At 46.9% G+C, this 19,952-nt stretch overlaps 11 protein-coding genes across 11 annotated transcripts; 5 read left to right on the forward strand and 6 right to left on the reverse strand.

Moving 5' to 3' along the window:
• Positions 1-292: 292 nt before the first annotated feature.
• EDB82DRAFT_441191 (uncharacterized protein) lies at positions 293-2,006 on the forward strand. The gene is made up of 4 exons (XM_025730218.2): positions 293-749; positions 798-1,209; positions 1,256-1,560; positions 1,610-2,006. The coding sequence occupies exons 1-4, from the start codon at positions 594-596 to the stop codon at positions 1,844-1,846; spliced, it is 1,110 nt and encodes a 369-aa protein (XP_025589365.1). The 5' UTR covers positions 293-593; the 3' UTR covers positions 1,847-2,006.
• Positions 2,007-3,183: 1,177 nt separating this feature from the next.
• EDB82DRAFT_520724 (major facilitator superfamily domain-containing protein) lies at positions 3,184-4,888 on the forward strand (the record flags this gene model as incomplete). The annotated part of the gene is made up of 3 exons (XM_025730217.1): positions 3,184-3,441; positions 3,486-3,719; positions 3,770-4,888. 3 exons carry the CDS (start codon positions 3,184-3,186, stop codon positions 4,886-4,888), a joined length of 1,611 nt encoding a protein of 536 aa, XP_025589364.1.
• A 71-nt stretch (positions 4,889-4,959) lies between these two features.
• On the reverse strand, positions 4,960-5,879 carry EDB82DRAFT_571668 (glutathione S-transferase). The gene is made up of 5 exons (XM_025730216.2): positions 5,835-5,879; positions 5,717-5,781; positions 5,444-5,665; positions 5,240-5,388; positions 4,960-5,181 (listed from the first exon to the last, which is right to left on the reverse strand). Exons 1-5 carry the CDS (start codon positions 5,869-5,871, stop codon positions 5,013-5,015), a joined length of 642 nt encoding a protein of 213 aa, XP_025589363.1. The 5' UTR covers positions 5,872-5,879; the 3' UTR covers positions 4,960-5,012.
• Positions 5,880-6,506: 627 nt separating this feature from the next.
• Positions 6,507-7,368, forward strand: EDB82DRAFT_533009 (uncharacterized protein; the record flags this gene model as incomplete). Its single annotated transcript, XM_065609259.1, has 5 exons — positions 6,507-6,598; positions 6,658-6,773; positions 6,887-6,964; positions 7,022-7,158; positions 7,211-7,368. 5 exons carry the CDS (start codon positions 6,507-6,509, stop codon positions 7,244-7,246), a joined length of 459 nt encoding a protein of 152 aa, XP_065465649.1. The 3' UTR covers positions 7,247-7,368.
• EDB82DRAFT_533010 (major facilitator superfamily domain-containing protein) lies at positions 7,347-9,284 on the reverse strand. The gene is made up of 4 exons (XM_025730214.2): positions 8,965-9,284; positions 8,765-8,915; positions 8,549-8,714; positions 7,347-8,503 (listed from the first exon to the last, which is right to left on the reverse strand). The coding sequence occupies exons 1-4, from the start codon at positions 9,127-9,129 to the stop codon at positions 7,447-7,449; spliced, it is 1,539 nt and encodes a 512-aa protein (XP_025589361.1). The 5' UTR covers positions 9,130-9,284; the 3' UTR covers positions 7,347-7,446.
• Positions 9,285-9,737: 453 nt separating this feature from the next.
• EDB82DRAFT_487747 (uncharacterized protein) lies at positions 9,738-10,848 on the reverse strand. The gene has a single exon (XM_025730213.2). The coding sequence runs from the start codon at positions 10,750-10,752 to the stop codon at positions 9,775-9,777; it is 978 nt and encodes a 325-aa protein (XP_025589360.1). The 5' UTR covers positions 10,753-10,848; the 3' UTR covers positions 9,738-9,774.
• Positions 10,849-11,012: 164 nt separating this feature from the next.
• On the forward strand, positions 11,013-12,919 carry EDB82DRAFT_441200 (FMN-dependent dehydrogenase-domain-containing protein). The gene is made up of 4 exons (XM_025730212.2): positions 11,013-11,286; positions 11,339-12,347; positions 12,395-12,603; positions 12,651-12,919. The coding sequence occupies exons 1-4, from the start codon at positions 11,145-11,147 to the stop codon at positions 12,803-12,805; spliced, it is 1,515 nt and encodes a 504-aa protein (XP_025589359.1). The 5' UTR covers positions 11,013-11,144; the 3' UTR covers positions 12,806-12,919.
• A 244-nt stretch (positions 12,920-13,163) lies between these two features.
• On the reverse strand, positions 13,164-14,250 carry EDB82DRAFT_487749 (uncharacterized protein). Its single transcript, XM_025730211.2, has one exon. The coding sequence runs from the start codon at positions 14,146-14,148 to the stop codon at positions 13,192-13,194; it is 957 nt and encodes a 318-aa protein (XP_025589358.1). The 5' UTR covers positions 14,149-14,250; the 3' UTR covers positions 13,164-13,191.
• Positions 14,251-14,761: 511 nt separating this feature from the next.
• EDB82DRAFT_487750 (BNR repeat-like domain-containing protein) lies at positions 14,762-16,023 on the reverse strand. The gene has a single exon (XM_025730209.2). It carries the CDS (start codon positions 15,947-15,949, stop codon positions 14,807-14,809), a length of 1,143 nt encoding a protein of 380 aa, XP_025589357.1. The 5' UTR covers positions 15,950-16,023; the 3' UTR covers positions 14,762-14,806.
• Positions 16,024-16,209: 186 nt separating this feature from the next.
• Positions 16,210-17,494, forward strand: EDB82DRAFT_457031 (NADP-dependent oxidoreductase domain-containing protein). Its single transcript, XM_025730208.2, has 3 exons — positions 16,210-16,352; positions 16,400-16,794; positions 16,842-17,494. Exons 1-3 carry the CDS (start codon positions 16,330-16,332, stop codon positions 17,447-17,449), a joined length of 1,026 nt encoding a protein of 341 aa, XP_025589356.1. The 5' UTR covers positions 16,210-16,329; the 3' UTR covers positions 17,450-17,494.
• Positions 17,493-19,944, reverse strand: EDB82DRAFT_59013 (uncharacterized protein). The gene is made up of 5 exons (XM_025730207.2): positions 19,656-19,944; positions 19,510-19,605; positions 19,346-19,458; positions 18,251-19,299; positions 17,493-18,204 (listed from the first exon to the last, which is right to left on the reverse strand). The coding sequence occupies exons 1-5, from the start codon at positions 19,704-19,706 to the stop codon at positions 17,537-17,539; spliced, it is 1,977 nt and encodes a 658-aa protein (XP_025589355.1). The 5' UTR covers positions 19,707-19,944; the 3' UTR covers positions 17,493-17,536.
• Between the last annotated feature and the right edge of the window lie 8 nt (positions 19,945-19,952).

Genomic DNA, 19,952 nt, shown 5'->3' on the forward strand with positions numbered 1-19,952 from the left:
TAGGTAGATAAGAACTATCAACACAGCTTCCTCATTCATCGTTTGAACTACGCAATCGCGGTCAAAAGTTCCTCAACCAATCATACTCGGAATACCTTCTCGTCAGCCAAAGACATGGCTACAAGAACCATGTTTCAAACCCCGCACCAATGCCAAGCTTTGACAAAGTACCTCACTAAGTGATTAGCGACCTGCCAGAATGAGCAATGCCGATGCACAAGCGGCCCGTCAATACCACAGACTCTATATAGCAGAGACACTATCGCACGGCATTGAAGGAAAATAGAGGAAGGTCCACAGGATTGTTATGCTTATTCTGTAGATCGTCTAACTGGAACTTGTGAAGGTCACATTGGCAAGACATATGAGGTCAGTGTCTCAATTGGTTATCCATTGTTCCTCCTGCCACAATGGACTCGGCGATGTATTGACGCTCGGGCTCTTGCTTGTGCGCCTTCCTAACGTAGATATTCGGAGGAACAAACATACTTTCCATATATACTCAGTCTTATCTCAACACATCTCAAGTCTACCAAGTCAAGTTTCTCTAGCAACTTCGACTCAACTTGATTGTCAACCTCGCTTTCTCTGCTATGCGTGCCACTGTCGCTCTTACCGCCCTTTTGGGGCTGTCAAATGCTGCCGCCATTGAGCCTCGCCAGTCTCGTGAGACCAAGCTCTACAAGATCGAGCTCGGACCCGATGACGTCCGCACTGTTACCCAAGAGGAGAAGTGGGCGTTGAGAGCTGTTCGTGACACTCTACCTCATACCGAGTATCCTTTCTAATTATTACAGGAACACAAGCACTTTATCGACATCACTGACCTCGATGAAGTTGGCTATAGCCTTCAGTTCCTCGCTAGCTTCCCTAGCGCTGTCGCTCAGTCTACCGCCGTCAAGGCCTTGTTGCCCAAGCTGAGCCAGGCTAACCTGCGCACCACTCTGACGACCTTCTCCAACTTTTACAACAGATACTACACATCTGCCTATGGAGAACAGTCCGCCGATTGGTTGTTCCAGCAGGTCGAGTCCATCATCTCTGCTAGTGGAGCCACGGGTGTTAAGGTTGCCAAGTTCAAGCACACTTGGCGTCAGCCCAGTATCATCGCTACTATTCCCGGAAAGAGCGCTTCTACTATCGTTGTTGGTGCTCACCAGGACTCTGTCAACAGCCGCAACCCAACTGCAGGTCGCGCTCCCGGTGCTGGTGAGTCTTAATCCATATCTCACATGACAATAGCTCACTAGTGTAGATGACGATGGTTCTGGAACCGTTACCATTCTCGAGGCCTTCCGTGTCCTCTTGAGCGACTCCCGCGTTGCTTCGGGTCAAGCTCCCAACACCATCGAGTTCCACTGGTACTCTGGTGAAGAGGCCGGTCTTCTCGGTAGTGGCGCCATCTTCAACCAGTACAAGCGTGAGGGTCGCCCCGTCAAGGCTATGCTTAACCAGGACATGACTGGTTACGTCAAGCCTGGTACCAAGGCTGTTGCCGGTATCATCACTGATAACGTCGATGCTGGTCTCAGCGCCTTCCTCAAGAAGGTCATTGCTGCTGTAAGTAAACTCACAAGCAATAAAGGATTACCGACTAACTTGACGGCAGTACTCTTCTCTTCCTACCGTCGACTCCAAGTGTGGCTACGGTTGCTCCGACCATGCTTCTGCTACCCGAGCTGGTTACCCTGCAGCTCTCGCATTTGAGTCAAGCTTTGAAGACAGCAGCCCTTACATCCACTCTGACAAGGATACCATTGACACCGTGAACTTCAGTCACATGCTTGAGTTTTCCAAGATTGTTACTGGATTTGCTTATGAGCTTGGATTTGCTACAAACCTGTAGTTGGCTCAATGAAAAACACGCATCCTTATCTTTTGGCTAGGAGGGCGCGGTAATTGAGTAGGTATCCATTCAGTTCTAGTTTAGCACGTATAGAATACGAGTTCAACATTGCTTTGGATCTATATCATCTAGTGTGCTCTAAGAATGTAGCGTTCATGAGAAGTAAAATAATCACGCGGTGGCTCTAGCTCACAAATCATCGTAGCATATGATTGCAAGATGTATTCCCATTTTTAGAACACACTTTGAGTAAATACCGTTATCTGATAAGCTCAATTGTTGTCGTGTTACTGGGCCAAGATCCATGCTCCAAACCGTCCCAGGAGTTTTACCAAACACTGATCGACATGCAGGGTAGCACTCGGACTGGAACGGATCATCAATTGCTCAGCGTCACACTCGGCATCTAAGCAATATTGCGATACCAAGTGTCGTGTCCATGCCGTTTCTGTCAGCCCAACGTCCAGATACCAAGTGACCAAGCGCTCTTAGCCTATTGGCTAAACGTCATATGATCTGCGACGGTCAATTTGTAATCACTCATGGTTATACTTTGCGATCTGCATTATGTGTCCGCTTCACCCTAGCTTTGGTAAGATTTGCCGGTGGCTGTGACATTCTAGCGGGCACTCAAAACTTCCAAAAGCCCGAGATCAACTCTCTGCTCTTCCCTTGTCGGTGGCCGCAATAACAGTCAAGGCAAGATATCCTATTATAATTGACATCCTGTCATGGGTATTTGATACCCATGATTAGGCTCATGATCTTTCCAAGCGCCTCGTTCCCATTCGGTTTCATCCGAGCACTGACCAGCATCCCTGAACTAAGCGGCGCCTTCGGCACTTGAGGTTCAGCCCGTCGAAGGATTACTTAACGCACTTATAGTTTCCGCGGAGGGCGAAGCTCAACTCTTGAGAAATAGTTTATCCCACTGACAGGCCGTTAGAGTCTACTATAAAACATCCCTTGTCTGATGTTGGGCTCTAACAGCGTCACCCTGGCCTCGTAAGATGAATCAATCATTCAAACCCTTGTTTCGGCACTACGAAAACCAGACTAAAAGATGTGAAGCTCAAACACCACCAATCATAAGGTTAAAATCTCAAACACGCCCGCAGTCTAATTGCATAGCTCCCCTTTGGAAATAGCATCCTTTTTAAGGTTAGCAGTAACATACGTTTGATGTAACGAAACTTTGTTTATCTTTATGACCTCTCGACATGTTCTGCTCGATTAACGAGTGCCAGATTAATAAATCTCCAGTTTTCCCCAGTATCTATTTCGAAAAGCATGCCACTCACTAAGAATCATTTCCTATGTCAACATCCTTGACCACAATGCCGTCTCCGTCAAGCCCTACAGCCGCTAAACGCGAATCTCTACCCACTGCAGGCAGTGTTTTCTTTGTGTCTTCTAATGGTCGCGTTCTCAGACTACCTATCCCGAGCAGATCCTATCGTGATCCACTCACTTGGTCATCGACAAAGCGACTCCTAGCGTTTTGTGCTTTGCAAACCCTCTCTATTTCTGCGTCTTTTGCTTTAAACTTGCCTGGCCTGTTGATTCGGGCAATTACAGATGAGTTCAAGAACAAGGTAAGATTAGTGATAACTATGTGGTTTCCCACTAACATCTATAGGACACTGCTCCGTTTGGAGTAGAGTCACTGTCCTCCGCCATGACACTGTTCACAGGCTTTGGGTTTCTCATCAGTATTCCTTTATCTACAGCGATTGGTCGACGACCGGTTTTAGTCAGCGCGGCTGTCATCACAGTCCTCTCAACCTTGTGGGCTGGGTACGTGGAAGATTTTATTGAGTTGCTTGCTTCTGTTTGCCTTCAAGGATTGGCAGCTGGATCAGCGACTGGCATGGTACGTAACGAGGTTTTGTTGCAGAAGAAGGGTAGGACTAACTCAGATAGATAATTCTGATCCTTATCGATGCCACTTTCATACACGAGCGCCCTACTGCGTTATCTCTATTCTGGTGTCTTGGATCGGCTGCCATTAGATTGTCAACCTTGGTACTGCCTTATACCACGGACTTGACCTCGACATGGCGATGTGTCTACCGAGTCTGGCTCGCTCCATGCATTATTGCTCTCATACTGGTTCTCATCTTTGTTCCAGAAACCTTCTTTCTCCGACCGCCTGTTGCACTGGACGGAAGGGTCTTGATCCAAAGCGGCTCAGAGAAAGTAGAAATCTATGGAGGGTGGGACGAGGTTGAGGCTCTACGAAATGAGAAACCTTTACCTGATATACCCTCCACTTCGTCGTTTTGCTCCCACTTCAAAGTCTCGAGAGCGCCCGGGACGAATTGGGAGTCTGCGGCAGCTACCTATGGACAAATGCTCTTATGTATCCTCAACCCCCTCACATTTTGGGTCTCACTTCTCGCAGGGGTAATCCTTAGTGGTGTGATCTTCTTAAATCTTACTCAGTTCACTGCCATCATGTTGGAAGGAGGAATCAATGATCCAAAGGCAATTAATGCCTATCTTTCTGTCTCAGGCATACTTGGCTCTCTGTTGGCTTTCCCAGCGATGGGTCCCTTTGCAACATGGTTTACTCGCTATCATAGTTTCCGCACAGGAGGCGTTCGACATGCGGAAGTTTACCTGGCTCTATTCGCTGTCCCTGTCATCACTGGAATGGCTAGTGTCTTGATCAATGGTCTAACAATCATGCGAGGCTGGCCCACAACCTGGATCTATGTCACTTCTGCTCTAAGCATTATCAGCTATCTAACAGGCAATGTCGCCTTTACTCTATGGATCACCGAAGCATTCCCTAAATGGGCTGCAGCGGCTCAGGCTGTGCAACTGTTCACTAGCAACATGGTCGGGTTTGGAATTGGTACTGGCATTGCTCCTTGGGTCCAGGAGAACCACATTGTCGAGCCCACTGTTCTTCTTTCCGTCCTTATAGGTGTCCTTGGCACTCTTGCTGTCCCCGCTGCATTTTGGGGGAAGACAGTTCGGCAGTACATACATGGTCGGTGGAGTGATTCAGAAAGGACTGCTCTGCGTCCCCAATAAAGAAACCTGTTGAGGGGTGATCCAAATAGTTGAAATTATAACTAGCTCTAATACAATTATTTGTTCAGTATGCAAGCTTGCTGATGTTATAAATCTCTAGCCGTGAAGACTTCGACCTCGTACGTTAATTGTAGGCAGCCTTTACAGATGGAAGATTGTTAAGACGTTCATGCCAAGCTGAAAAGTTCGGGTATTGGTGCACGACATCATGTCCCTCCCACAAAGATGTTTCAAATAAGGGATGCTGGCTAATAACTCGGTTCCACGGCAGAAATGCTAGATCGGCATACGTCCTGTTCAATGCGTCCATTAGCCTCAATTGTAGAGTTACCTACGAACGTCGATACTTACAGTTTGCCATCAACAAGATATTTCTTGCTTTTCAAAATCTTATCAAGAACACTGATAACACGGAGGATCTCTCCGGCATAGCGTTGCTTCGCAATAGGGATGTCTTGAGGACATTTGTGAAACCACATGGCTTGGCCATAATAAGGACCCTTGGGCAAAGCGGGTTAACAAATATAACGGATCATCTTAGGGTTGACGATATACCTGACCAGACATTTGGAAGTTTAGATACTGTTTTATCTCCCATTTACTTGAAGGGTTTGTAGCGCACAACCTTTTGTCAACGTCGTATGTCTCAACTAGATATTCCATGATGGCGCCAGACTCCCAGAGCACGATATTGCTGTTGGGGTCATTGATAGCCGGTACTCTACCGTTAGGATTGATTGCAACAAACCAGTCCTCTTTCGGGTCATCGACGACAACCTAGTAATGAGTGAGCCACTTGACTGATATGCAATCGAAACAGTGGCGCACCTTTGCGTATGGGAGAGCTAATTCCTCCAGAACGATGATCACCTTGAAAGGGTTGGGGCCAGCACCTAGCCACTAAATTAGAGCTAGTAATCATTCTCAATCAAAACTGACATCTTACTGTGAATATAAATTGTGATGGGCTTGAGCTCAGACATTGTCACTGCGACTCTTGAGGGTAAATAACTGATTCATTCACATGCACATCAGTCGCGGGTGGCAGCTTTATACGTCTAGCTATTAAAGTTTTCAATCGCGTATGAATCATTACTAAAACCCACTAGCCACTCTCGCGATAAAGGTGAAAACACAACAGGTCGGAATTGAACTTGGTCTAATACCTAGACGTCGATCATACGCCACTCGCGTCGGAGTCGGAGGCTACGGCTGCCGATAGAGATGAAACTCAATGAGGAAAGGCTTCTTGATCATTGTCACACTAATTTAAATGGGGTTTGGATGGGTGATTCAGCAAGTCTTGGGTAAACGCGTCACTTGACTGTCATACACCTGGAGAATTCAGCAAGTAAAGGTCCTTTGAAATTCTGATAAGATATCATGAAGACCTACCCAGGTTACTAGTTCTGAAAAGATTGCCTATGATTCAATGCTGCTGCCGCTGAAACTAACATTGTGATTCCTAAAATGTGTTTTCATCATTCGTGATTGAATGACAGTAAGTCGTGAGCCTCAAGGTATATAACGACCATAAGACCCAGACGGAACACATAAATCTACACCAGTCCCTGCTACAACCAAGCTACTCACTATCATCGACAAACTTAACCTCAAGATGCTCGTTTTAAAGATTCTCTTCGTTATCGCGACCACCTTCAGTGTCGCCTTTGCGGAATACGGCTGCGGCGAGGTCAATGTCGTCTACATGTTAGTCTACTCTATCATTAATGAACAAGCAGTTTTTTTAATCTGACCATGTATCCCAGCGGACTCCCTGGTCGACACAAGTATGTGAAAGAACAAGGTGCTGACCCTATTTTGACGGAGAAACAAATTGCGGACAACATACGTGAGATGCGCGAAGCAGGATACAATGTTCGAGGTGTGAATTTACTGATAGTCCTTAGAAACTGGTTATTGGATTTGCTAAGCGTTACCAAGGAATCTGGCGAGGCCCTGAGATTAACGGATCTTAATTTGCCGAGAATGTTGAAGGTGTTGACTGGCACGCCGCTGGCGTTGGATTCGGGATCCGTGGATCCAACATTTCTGAGCTCACAGGCCTATTTGAAGGTAAATACGGCTTTATCCACCGGAATAGGGTAATGTTAAGCAACTAAGATTTTCCAGAGAATCTTGCCATCTATCGTGAAGAAGCACCCGATGCGAAGTTTGTCTTCAATTACAGCCCTATTAGCTTTCTATGGTCTGTTCAGCGATATTTCCCTCTCTCCAGCGACTGTAAGGATCATCCGGGGAAGGACTTAGTAAGTAACTCTGGTCGCATTGGCCGAGTAAGTGCTAACAAACGGCCTGTAGGGGTTTATCACTCTGTGCGATGAAGCCTGCAGTTGAGCTTTCCTGTGTTTTGGTTCTTTACTTCATATAAAAGCATTGTTCAGGGTCCAATCACGACTTGTTAAAACAACAAATATCTTCGGATGAACCACAACCATGGGAACAAATATATCATTTCTTTTGTCATTAGAATCAATAACACGATACACATTCTTTATCGTTATCTTCCTGAGGTCATCCTGTGTAATAACCTTCCACTACAGCTTGTATCGGTAAAGGGGGCTATGTTCACCCATATCCTCAAGCTCATCGTCCGTGTACTTGCTTCGAATCTCAGCCTCACTCACCTTGGCCCTCTTCTTGTTAATCATGACCAAGGCTGACTCAAGGGAAACAGCTGCAAGGATACCAGCAACAGCAAATCCCAAAGAGGCGCCATATCCAGTGGTGTACTTGGGTTTCTCGCTCTCGATATAGATGTAACTTCCGTATATTCCACCAATAGTACCTGCGCAAGCCAAATATGCGATGCTGATGGCTCGCTTTGTCGGGTTGAGGGTATTGTCGATGTTCCAGGCGCTGACTCCAGGTAGAATAGGATACATGCCCGAACAAGCAAGACAAACTGCAAAGTAACAAACTCCAAGATTCTCTGTGATAAACTCCGCCTTAGTCATCAAGATTGAGAACGCAATGATGATGCAGAGTTGGGGTCCCAGGATAAAGGGCATTCTCCATTTGTAGCGATCGGCAGCTCGCGCAATAAGATATGAAGAAATAGCTCCACACATGTAGGGAGGAATGGTCATAAGCTGAGCGTTACTAGACGAGAAACCCATGCCCTTGGTGATGGAAGGCATAGAAAACTTGAGACCATAGTTGGGTGCAGCGTTGGACCAGGACATAATCGTCAAAAGGTAGATCTTCCAATCCTTGATAACGGAGAACAAAGCACCCTTGTCAAAAGTCTTTTCTCGGTACTCTCCCGAGTTGGTGACTCTCCTAGAAGCTTGGCGGAGTGTGAGATATCGTTTCTCCTCGTCGGTGAGCCAGTAGGAAAGCGTGGGTGAATCGATGAGGAAGAAGTACGTGACGAAGGACATGATGACTGTGAAGATACCTTCAATGAAGAAGATCCACCTCCAGCCATTTTGACCACCGACACCGTCCATCTTGGCAATTGCATAGGCGAAAAGTCCGGAGAAAGCACCACCAGTGGCTGCCGAAGTGTACAGGAGGGCGACTCGTTGTTGCGTCTCGTTTGGAAGGTACCATTTCGAAATGATAAGAATCGCACCTGGAAAGAAGCCGGCCCTAAATTGTTAGTAGATGAATAATATTGTGAAATGATATGCTTACTCAAAAAGACCAAGAAGGATTCGAATAGCGCAAAGTTGACCAAAGTTGTGAATCAAGCCAGTGCATACCACAACAATACCCCAGATAAACATGATGGTAGCCATATACTGAGAAGGCTTAGCAAACTTGTTGAGGATCATGTTGCTAGGAACCTCAGCCAAAATGTCTGGTTGTGTTAGCATTTACTGAGGATGAGTAGGCTCTAGTTGAACTTACAAGGAATAAAGTAAATGGATAGAGCGATGTTGTATTGCTCTCCGGTCATCTTGAGATCTGGCAACATTCCTTCGATCTTTGCGTTTCCAATATTGGCCTTGTCGATATATGTGACAAGGTACAGAATAGCCAACATGGGCATTAGTCGCCACTGCAAGTGTCAGCTTTGAGATATTAATCGACCTGTTCGCGAAACATACATCGATCTTTGACAAGACCTTCTTCTTCTTTTCCTCGGGGAAGTTGGCGACGAACTCCAAGTCTTCAGCTGAGAGGCCATTGTTGTTGTTGGCCGGATTGACATTGTCGAGGTGGACGGCCTCAATGTCTTTCTGATCAGAAAGCGAATTGCTTCGTGGAGCCATTTGAGCAAATTCTACTTGACTCTTTGTTTGATGGCTGATGGAGGCTGAGTCCCTGTGTTGAATGAGATTGAAAGTCTGGGGTATCAAGATGTTAATTTATGGGATCCAGAAAGTTGGACAAGAACCACTTGGTGTGTGCGGGGTATGGGGTAACGAATCTGGGGAAGGATTGCCCAGGGCCAGGGAAGCTTGTTCTGCACTAGGGGAATATGCTTCAGGTTTGAGTCATGGTGCCTCCATGAACAGAACTGACCAGTAGGATCGATGACCGAACAACGCATCGTCAGTTATTGTTCTACTGATGATATTGCAATATAGTTGTAAGTGTGCATCATTGTAATATGGTATCATGAACGGACATATGACCGGTTCTCATGATGCGTCGTTTATAATTGAGATGGTCCGATGAGTACAAGGCATGTGTCCTAGCATGCGGCAAGATAGGCAAGTAATCCTAAGCCATGACTTTCAGGATCTATCATGGTGGCGAGTCTATCTCAGGACCAGACAACATCATGAATGTGAATGCGTTCGGTCAATTCTACTACAAGCATTGCGATATGTCGTTTAACAATCACATTACGTCCATGGCACGCCGGTATGTAAAACATGGAATTTTTATGATCAATGACTATTGCCTACTTATTATCTCCTTTGTTTCTCAGTATCAGCAAGTACACTAAGGGTCTTAAGAGTCCACTCCTTTGCCTTATCATCCAGGGGCTGGTATGGTCTCCTCATCTGCCATGATGTCTCATTGTCGACACCGATCTCCCGACCAAAGAAGTGCCATGCTCCATATTTAGTATTAGCAATCCCCTTCTTACAGGCCCACTCCGCATGAGCCACCAGACCTTGAAGCTTGTTCGCCTCGTCATTCTTTCCGGCCTTCCACAGGTCATACACTCCTGCTGTACTGGCAGGGAATATGTTGCCCATGCCTGTCACGCAACCACTTCCGCCACCGTAGAGGGTGGGCACGAGATAATCGCTGCTTCCACCGTACACGCCGAATTGTCCGTGGGAGAAGAGAGCGGTTAATCTAGTGACCTTGCCGACGTTTCCACATGTAAGCTTGACCGCTACGATATTTGGCTCAGCAGCTAGCGTAGCCAGTTGATCGGTGTCCAGATCAATCCCTGATGTGACCGCTGGGAAGTTGTAGATAACGATAGGGATCGGCGAAGCAGCCGCCACCTCCTTGAAATAGGCGATGATAGCAGGACTGGGGAGTGCCTTGGCCCAGTAACTTGGAGGGAGAAGCAGGCCAAAGTTAGCACCGGCTTCAGCTGCATCTTTGGCGTTCTGGATTGACTCTTGAGTAGACTGTGCCGAGATTCCAGCCACAATTGGGTAATTTGGTCCGCCAACAGCAGCTGCAGCCTGAGCAGCGGTCTTGATGATGGCTTTTCGCTCTTCTCGAGAAAGGAGGACTAGTTCACCATTGGTTCCCAGGTAGACAAGACCATGCATACCAGCCTTGATCAGGGCCTGGCACTGTATGTGCATAGCTTCATGGTCTACCTCTTGACTGGGGTCATCTGCCTTGTAGAGTGTGACGACCGGAGTATAGACTCCTGGAGGGAGAGGCTTTGACTTGGCTTGAATTGTGCTGCGTTCCATTTTGATGACTTGGTGATTTGAGATTTAGTGTTTGCTCTAGCTAGATGTTAGATCAAGATACTGCTTTTAACCGTGATTGTAAAGAATGTATGTAGCAGATCCCCGCCCTATCTCCAAAGTTCTTCAGTGTGAGCGGAGGGGACCGGAAATCCGGGGTCAAAGCCGAGAGGAACAAACTAACCAATAGGAGAGCTCTCCGTGACCTCAGCGCGAGACTCGGTCAATCTAGGGCAAAACAGGCCAGCGGCATTAGGAACCTAGGATCTAATTCAGCTTCCGAGATTAGCTTATTTTCGAGCTCAGCTTAGCTTTAGACGATAACTTGTGTATTTGTTTTCTCCAAGTTTGATCATTGTATTATCGGAAAAGCAGACATAGTCGAATCGACCATCATGGAGACTTCAATGGAGACAAGAATTGTATCCTTGGCAGAGATCAAGCAGCACAATACTGTTGACGATTGTTGGATTGCTGTACATTCCAAAGTTTGGGATATTACACATTTCATTAATCAGCATCCGGGTGGCCCAGATGGTAGGTTCATGAGGGACGCTTCGTACTTCTCTAGACTAACTATGGTGGACAGTGTTATTGAACTCTGCTGGCTCCGATGCCACAGATATCTACAACGATGTTCACGCGCCCGACATTATCGAAGATCTACCCAACGACAGATTAATTGGGTTTCTCGAATCCACTGCCTCAAGCCTCCCAACAGAATCCAAGATAGTCGAGGTCGATCCCGTGCCACCCCCAACATCACCAGCACAGTCGAACGAATTCCCAACCACACAAAAGACAAAAACACTCCCTCCTCTTGACTCAATACTCAGTGCCAGAGACTTTGAAGAGGCAGCGAGAGACAGCATGTCTGCTAAAACATGGGCTTTCTACTCGTCCGCCGCCACAGATCTTATCACCCATGGCAAGAACAAAGAATTGGTCCGGAGACTCATGATTAGGCCGCGAATCTTGAGGAACGTCTCCAACATCAACTTCAAGACCAATATTCTTGGTCTTGATAGCAACGCACCTTTCTTCATCTCTCCTGCTGCCATGGCCAGGCTTGCACACCCTGACGGAGAGTTAGCACTTAGCCGTGCTGCTGCCAGTGAAGGTATCATACAATGCATATCGAGCAATGCCTCCTTCTCCTTAAAGTCTATTGTCAAAGCAGCTCCATCATCACAACCATTTTTCTTCCAGCTTTATGTCAACTCAGATCATTCAAAGACTGTCGAGTTGTTAAGGACTGTTAGTGACCTTGGTGTCAAGGCCATCTTTGTCACGGTTGATGCGCCTGTCCCCGGTAAACGAGAAGCCGATGAGAGAGCAGCACAAGAGCAAACAGTCAAGTCAGCCATCAGTGGCGGCGAAAGCAGTAAGGATAAGAAGGGAAGCGGATTCGGCCGTCTTATGGCGCAGTATATCGACAAATCCCTTTCATGGGATGACTTAGGATGGATTCGCGAAGCAAGTGGAGGTTTACCAATTGTTCTCAAGGGTGTCCAGACGGCGGAAGATGTTATTCAGGCCGCTGAATATGGAGTAGAAGGTGTTCTTCTAAGTAACCACGGCGGGAGATCACTTGACGGGTAAGCTACTCTCCATTGTTGTCCGGGCAGAGCTAACTTGTATCCAGCGCCCAAGCGAGTATCCTGGTCTTGCTCGAGCTGAGAAAGAATTGCCCCGAGGTGTTCGACAAGCTCGAAATCTATATCGACGGGGGTTTCGAGCGAGGTTCTGATATTCTCAAGGCCATCTGTCTTGGAGCTACAGCTGTCGGAATCGGACGTCCGTTCTTGTACTCTCTTATTCACGGTCAAGATGGTGCTGAACATCTGTGTCATAGTATGTATTCTTTTACTGCATTGGAGCTGCTTGCTAACCATTACTAGTTCTTAAAGATGAACTCGAGACTTCGATGCGTCTATGCGGCATCACTTCTCTGAGTCAAGCCAAGCCTAATTTGATCAACTCACTGGATGTTGATCACTTGGTGGTGGGTAATGGATCGGTGGAGATGAGCGGGCGGTTACTATCAAAGCTTTGAGCGTTATATCGTAAAGGCGATTCCATTAGCGATAGACCTGTCCCTGTTAGCATACATCGTTTTATGACATATATTAGTAGGTAAAACATCTTGATATACCAAGCAAAATCATCCGTTCATTTGTATTTGTGTATGTATCGCGGATCCTTAAGGAGAAGTCATGCATATCAAACCCCGTCGCCGAACTTAACTACCAGGTAACAGCAAAATGATCGGATTTCGATGATGTTGTCTCAACGAAGCAAAATGTTTAGTTTTTGATAGCAAAAATAACCAGGCAACAATTACAAGGATCATGTGCCACGCTAGAGTAACCAGGCGATGCAAACAAAGTGTGGGAAATTGACACATTTATCATGGTGCTGGCACTTTTGTATTCGATTAAGCTATGCCATCTTTGCTTTGAACGCTTTAACAGCATCTAACACGGTCCCATCGGCATCAAGTCCAAGTCCGTATGCTCTGGAAACATCAAACCTCGCTGGCCAACTAGCCACAATCGCCTCAATGGCGGGGTCATTCTTTTCCTCGATCTGAGCCAATGCGTCTTGGCCACCAACTTCTTTCAACGCGTCGAGAATCTCCTGCACTGTGACCGTAATACCGGGGAAATTAACGATTCTTGAAGATCCAAACTTCTCCGCGGTAACATCCTTGACCTTGATCAAGTTCTTGATCACTGTTGCCGGGCTACAAACCCAGAGTTCAAGGTCGCGGCTGACAGGAAGAATGTTCTTCACACCTTGTAGTGATTCACGCACGATTCCTGACGCAAAGCTAGATGCAGCGGCTGAAGGTGCACCCGGGCGTACAATAACGGTGGGTAGCCTGACTATACGGCCATCAAGAAGCCCACGGCGAGAGTAATCGTTGATGAGAAGCTCAACCATCAATTTCTGAATGCCATAGGAGCTCTTGGGCTGAGGCAGGGTTCCAAATTCTGTCACGAGGTCTGTCTTGCCGTATATAGCGCAGGAACTAGCGAATATGACCTTGGTGCCAGGATGCTCGGTCCTCAAGACATCGAGTATTGTCCGGACAGAGTCCACATTAATCTTGAGACCGAGATCTAGATTCGCCTCTGCACCACCTGACATCAAGCCATGAAGGATATAGACATGACTGAAACGGTTGGATAGTAATGACTTGACAGATGAAGGGTCGGTCAAATCCGCTTTGAGGGAAGTAACTTGAGATTCTGCGCCTTTTGGAACGGATGGGGTGATGATATCCGTCAGAGTGAAGCTGGCGTTGGGTAACTCTTTTAGAAGGGAGACAATCAACTCTTGGCCGATGAAGCCTCCACCTCCAGTGATGAGAATATTGTTTTTTGTTTGAGCCATTGTGGAATTGATTGGAGTATGAGTTTTTGTGAATGAAGATGTGTATGATTAATGTTGATGTGAATTGGTTGTCGTTATGGTTCAGTCACAACAATAGTTGATATATAGCCTAGAGGCTTTGTTCCAGGCACTGCAATCTACCTATCCGGTGCTAGACTTACAGCGGAACTGTTGCCGCTGTTGATGCCCTGTAAGCCGCTATCATTTCGGACCAACCGAGGTGCTAGGGAACAGTTTGGCGACGCGGTGAGAAATCCAATTGGCTCAATGTGACGTGGATTCAAACCGGCCAACACCCCGAACATAGATCTAAACATCAGAAAGATAACCATAACAGAACTACAGCATATTTTCTAAGTAAAAATCATAGCCATCAAGTATAGGGTATAGAGTCGCTGAACTTCGTGTCTTTTTGAGTTGCCTCAATGATCGTCAAGAAGTGATCCGAAGGTAGACAGTCCACTTCATAAGTGCATGAACATTTTTCTGGTTTGCAGAGTGGATAGGCGTGCCCTACGATAGTTGTTACTGTGTATTGACTGTTAACAAAGCTGCACACTTTTCGAGGTCATCGTAGCTGTGGAACAACCCATCAAGCATTGATTCTTGAAGTAGCTTGGATTCAGTGGGATTTTATTAAATATATGACTTAAAGTCCTTACTTGGACTTAACCCATCCCTCCACATCCTCAATCTGAACATACTTGATATGCTGTCGATGCCACGTATACGCCACATGAGCTACATCTGTCTCGCCTTTTTTCTCAATGTAAATACTAGGATAACTCAACTCCCTATTCTCCTGTCCTGAAGAACTATTCGTTCCGCAGAACCCATCACCGTCCTCGAGCACACGCTCGCTCCAAGTCAACCCCTCATCTTGTGAAATCCCAAGTGTCAATGTCTTTCTGGGAGTTCCCCAAATCGCATCTTTTCCAGACTTGGTAACCTGGTTCGGTCGCTTATCGTCTTCGGGGGTGATGTCATCATAGAGACCTTTGCGCTTGAGCGTATCTGCCGATGCGCTAGATCTGTTGAACACAAGTGCAACATGGCCTGAGGAGAGACGTGCAGCACAGATGCCACTGTTGGGGTTGGGAAGAGAAGTGGCTTGTGGTTCATCCCAGTCTATTCCGTTCTGGGATGTTGAGCGGTAGACGTTGTCTGCCCACCGGCTACGGTAGAAAGCGGCCCATGTTGACTGGCCAGAGGCTGGAGGGATGATGTTCATGTGAACAGCTCCAACACTGCCAGGCGCTTGCTTCTCTTTCCATGTAGCGCCATTATCCTGAGAATAGAGAACGCCAGAAATATCATCACTTCCGATCCATCTATGTCCAGGCTCCGTGCGACAGTAAAAGACCGGCAGGACCCAAGCACCTTCGTTGTTGATGACAATGGGTTGTCTAATAAAGATGCCCGTCATATCTTGAAGCAAACGACTGGCCTCGGACCACGTTTTACCCTCATCTGATGATGTGCGCTTAAGTATAAAAGCTCCGTCTTGGTTACCAGCATCTTGGGAAGTGTGCAGCAACCATAGTTCTCCGTTGTGTGGTGCTCTGAACAAGACAGGGTTCTGACAACTCCTGTTCTCATCGGAAGACACCTTTTGTGGGGTACTCCAAGAGGAAGATCCTGGTTCAAGTCGAGATAGCCAGATACAGATATCTGGAAGACCTTCTTGAGAACCACCGAACCAGGTACATAGTACAGTCTTGTCTGGAAGTTGCAAAAGGTTTGAGGCGTGCGATTGCACTGTGGCTGAAGGGATAGAAAGTGTCTGGAGATTTGGTGCCATGGTGAATTTGACTTGAGTTGGATGTAAGCTCCTTGTGTGGTACAGGATTGCAATATCGGTCTTTGGTGTTTAAGACGACAACTCCAAACGATCGCTTTCTAACTATTTCCCCACGATTTCGGCGGATTTGGTCCCGAACGGAAATCCACTTTGCACCAGCAATTGACCAATTGGAGCGATGGCCGATCGTATGGCGATACGGAGATCAACTTGTTACACGATGCGGGGAAGAGGAGATGCTCGGTGATATCAGCGTAGAGCGGAGTCATCCACAAGGCAATAAGAGATCAGCAGCATTTAATATTAATAGCAATCTATCTGTGAACGCATTCTAGAGTCAAACTTGTACACACCGTTACTTGGAACAACAATTCATCAAAATGGACAAGATGGAATACGTCAAGTAAGCTACCCACCAACTGCAATCTTACCTCCCACTAACAACTTCAGGCTTGGCAACACAGGCCTCAAAATCTCAAAGGTCATTCTCGGTTGCATGTCCTTCGGATCAAGTAAATGGCAAGGATCACCATGGGTTCTTGATGAAGAAGATGGTCTGAAGCTTCTCAAGGCTGCTTATGATAATGGCATCAACACTTGGGACACCGCCGACACATACTCCAATGGAGAATCAGAAGTCATCATTGGAAAGGCTCTCAAAAAGTTCAATATTCCTCGACAAAAGGTCGTCATCCTATCCAAGATCTACAACCCTGTTATGGATGATGGTACAAGACCTCCCAGTGTCAACGATGGGCCTCTCGTCAACCAGATGGGTTTGAGTAGGAAGCATGTTTTCCATGCCGTTGATAAGTGTTTGGAGAGACTTGGCACTGATTACATCGGTAAGACCTTTATCCTCTATATATTTCAACTTTACTGACATTTACAGATGTTCTCCAAATTCACCGACTAGACCGTGAGACGCCACCAGAGGAAATTATGCGCGCTCTTCACGAAGTCGTTCAGTCAGGCAAGGTGCGCTATATCGGAGCCTCCTCCATGTACACCTGGGAGTTCGCCCGCATGCAATACATCGCCGAGTCCAAGGGCTGGACCAAATTCATCTCAATGCAACCCTTCTACAATCTTCTCTACCGCGAGGAAGAGCGCGAGATGATCCCCTTCTGCGAAGCCACTGGTGTTGGTATCATCCCTTGGAGTCCCATCGCCCGTGGTCTACTCGCCAAGCCTCTTTCCAACAAGGATGACAACCAGTCAATACGCAGTCAGAACGATAAGAAGACTGATACGTGGTTTGCGGATGCCAATCTCGATATTGTGAATCGTGTCGAAAAGGTGGCGGCAGACAAGGGGTTCAGCATGGCTCTCGTTTCTACAGCTTGGGTGCTACAGAAGGGATGCTATCCCATCCTGGGCTTGAACTCTGAAAAGAGAGTTATTGAGGCTGTTGAGGCTTTGAAGGTCAGATTTACTGATGAGGAGTTGGAGTATCTAGAAAGTGCATACCGACCTCGGGGCATCCAGGGTGGTGTGTAAGATAGTCACAACAAGGGGAGTTGTAATGGCATTAGAAATAGTTAAACACATAGATATGGATACCACTGTAAATCAGAATTCCTTCTCTCATTCCGCGTTCGGAAAGATCGCCATTGACTGCATATACCCATCGACATCAAGGAGAGATGGATCAAACCCAAATATGGGCGATAACCCAAAGTGAGTATCCCAGGTCGGTATTGTGCTGCCATCTATACCCGAGAAAATGTCATTTCCATTGGCATACATATCTCCCAAGCCATTTCCATTTTCAATCCCTAGCGGTATCGAATGGACCGGATTCTGGACCTGGCTCTTTTCAACGCCTGATGGGGTAAGCAAACTCGTCACTGTCTCAAGTCCACGGATCATAAGATTAGCTAAATGCCACTTGCCCATTGACAAGGAACGGAAATGGCGGATTAAGCGTGTAATCTGTTCAAGAGCCTGTTCACGTCTAAACAGATCATTGCCGTATTTATGAGATACTTTAGCTAAGAACATGGCTGCGAACGCCGTCATTGACAAGAGGTAAGATGGAATTCCGACAATACTTGTTGAGAGGTCGGGGTCGGTAAGGAGAATGTCGATAATTGCCGATGCTGATGTGACTGCCATTGAAGCTGTATCGAGGAAGTGTGCTGGTATTGTGTTGGATTGTCCGCGGAAGACGTGTGAATAGAGGTACAGCTGTGCGAGATGAAAGTGGAAGAGGGCCCCTTTCCGGGGGAAGGCTCCAATTGTGGGGTGTCCCTCTGTGAATTATTAGCTGAGCCCAAGTTATATAGGTGAGTTCCATACCTGGTAGTCTAGCTGTCCACTTCGCGATCCACTGGTCTAGCTGTCGATGGTAGTGTCCTATTTGACTGAGATACAGCCTCGGTACTTCCTCTCCTTTGTCGGGACCGAACAAGCGTCGAATATTTCGCAGGATACCCATCAGCTCGACTTGACTCATAAGTCTTTCGTCTTGATCTGTGGCTAGAGGACAATTCAATATGCCTTCCCAGTCCTGGGTAAGCCAATCATCCTGTATAATTGCTGGCCTGTCATATAAAATCGCGAGGTGCTGATCACAGATGTAAAGAATCGACCAAATACGCGCAGAATCCATTGTTTCTTCGGATTGGTCTTTGATGGCAAGGCTATAGCTGTTATGGATGTTGCATTCCGCTGCCCTGCGTATCGCATGGCCCGACAAGGTCCAAGAAAGATCACTGAGCCAGTACGATGCGATGGCCAGAGCTCTGAAGTAATCTCGGTCGCCTTGTCGTTGGAGCATGGACTTTTCAGTCAATCGACGTAATTCGGAATTGCACACGCCGTAGACCTTGTCAGCTGCTGGATCGTGAAGAGCTGCAATGGTGAGAGTCGCAGCGCAGAGTATCGTAGACTTGCGACGAAGCTGGTCCAGAGTTTTATAGGGACATCCAATAGAATAGATATAGCCGTCCAATCGGTCTTTATAGATACTGAATAATCGTTCAGCATCAGGTAAAGTTACCAACCCTTGGGATATAAAGTCATTGATGACTTGTCCTGAGTTATCGTTGCCGCTTCCAGGTGATCGTAGGGCGCGCATCCGCGTAAGGGTGTAAAGAGAATGGATGGGCGCATGTGGCAACCTGTCGTCTTCTGGTGTGAGCTTGGGTGAATTGTCGCACGAAGGGCCGTAGTTATCCTCAAGTTGCGGTGTGTGGTTTGATGCAGTCTGCATTCCCGAGCCTTCTTTTCTTTTTATCAACGGCGCGACTTGCAAGGGTGGTAATTCAGGTAAACCCATGAGACTTCGCATCTCCTTGACTGCTGAGTACATTTGATCAAGATCTGAGAGCATAGCTTCTGATAGCCTGTAATCTGTGAGCCTTGTTTGCGGGTATCTGACGATGGACCTACTCTGTCTTCTCATCAATGATGGTCTGCAGATTCTTACTGACTGCGCAATTACTAAGCTTCTTTTCGCGACATCTTCGACACGGAGGACCAGCATCGTCCATGTAACATTTTATCTAAAAAATTGTTAGGACTAATGAAATTGCTTATTGACCAGGATTTATCACCTTGTGCTTGCGACATGTTGTGCATGCTCTGATGTGTCTTGAGATGTGAGCGACTGGTTGATCCGCGTTTGAAGCTATCGCGACCCGTTTAGGATGCTGCCACCTGTCAGTTACTTTGAGAGTGTGGAGACTTGAAATTTGCTTACTTCATTCCTATCAAAGTCTTGGATCCCTATGCTTCCGTTGCGCTTCGACATGATGACTTTCTCCTATCTTCTTCCACTGAGTGATTCGCGAAAAACATGACCAAGTTGTGCAAACCAACAAGGCGGGGAATTTAGTCCGCGCGCATTCGTTCTTCAGACTAGTTCGAATAGAGAAAGGATCAATGGCTGGGGAAATGCGGAGGTGGCACGGAGACGATATTAGTCCGAGCTCCTCCTCACTGCGAGTCATGGCATGTCAAGTCTCTGTTGCAGATGATCATCGTACGGCTGTGGAGT

The sequence above is a fragment of the Fusarium venenatum genome (genome assembly GCF_020744135.1).
Source record: "Fusarium venenatum strain MPI-CAGE-CH-0201 chromosome Unknown EDB82scaffold_1, whole genome shotgun sequence".
Classification (NCBI taxonomy): Eukaryota; Fungi; Ascomycota; class Sordariomycetes; order Hypocreales; family Nectriaceae; genus Fusarium; species Fusarium venenatum.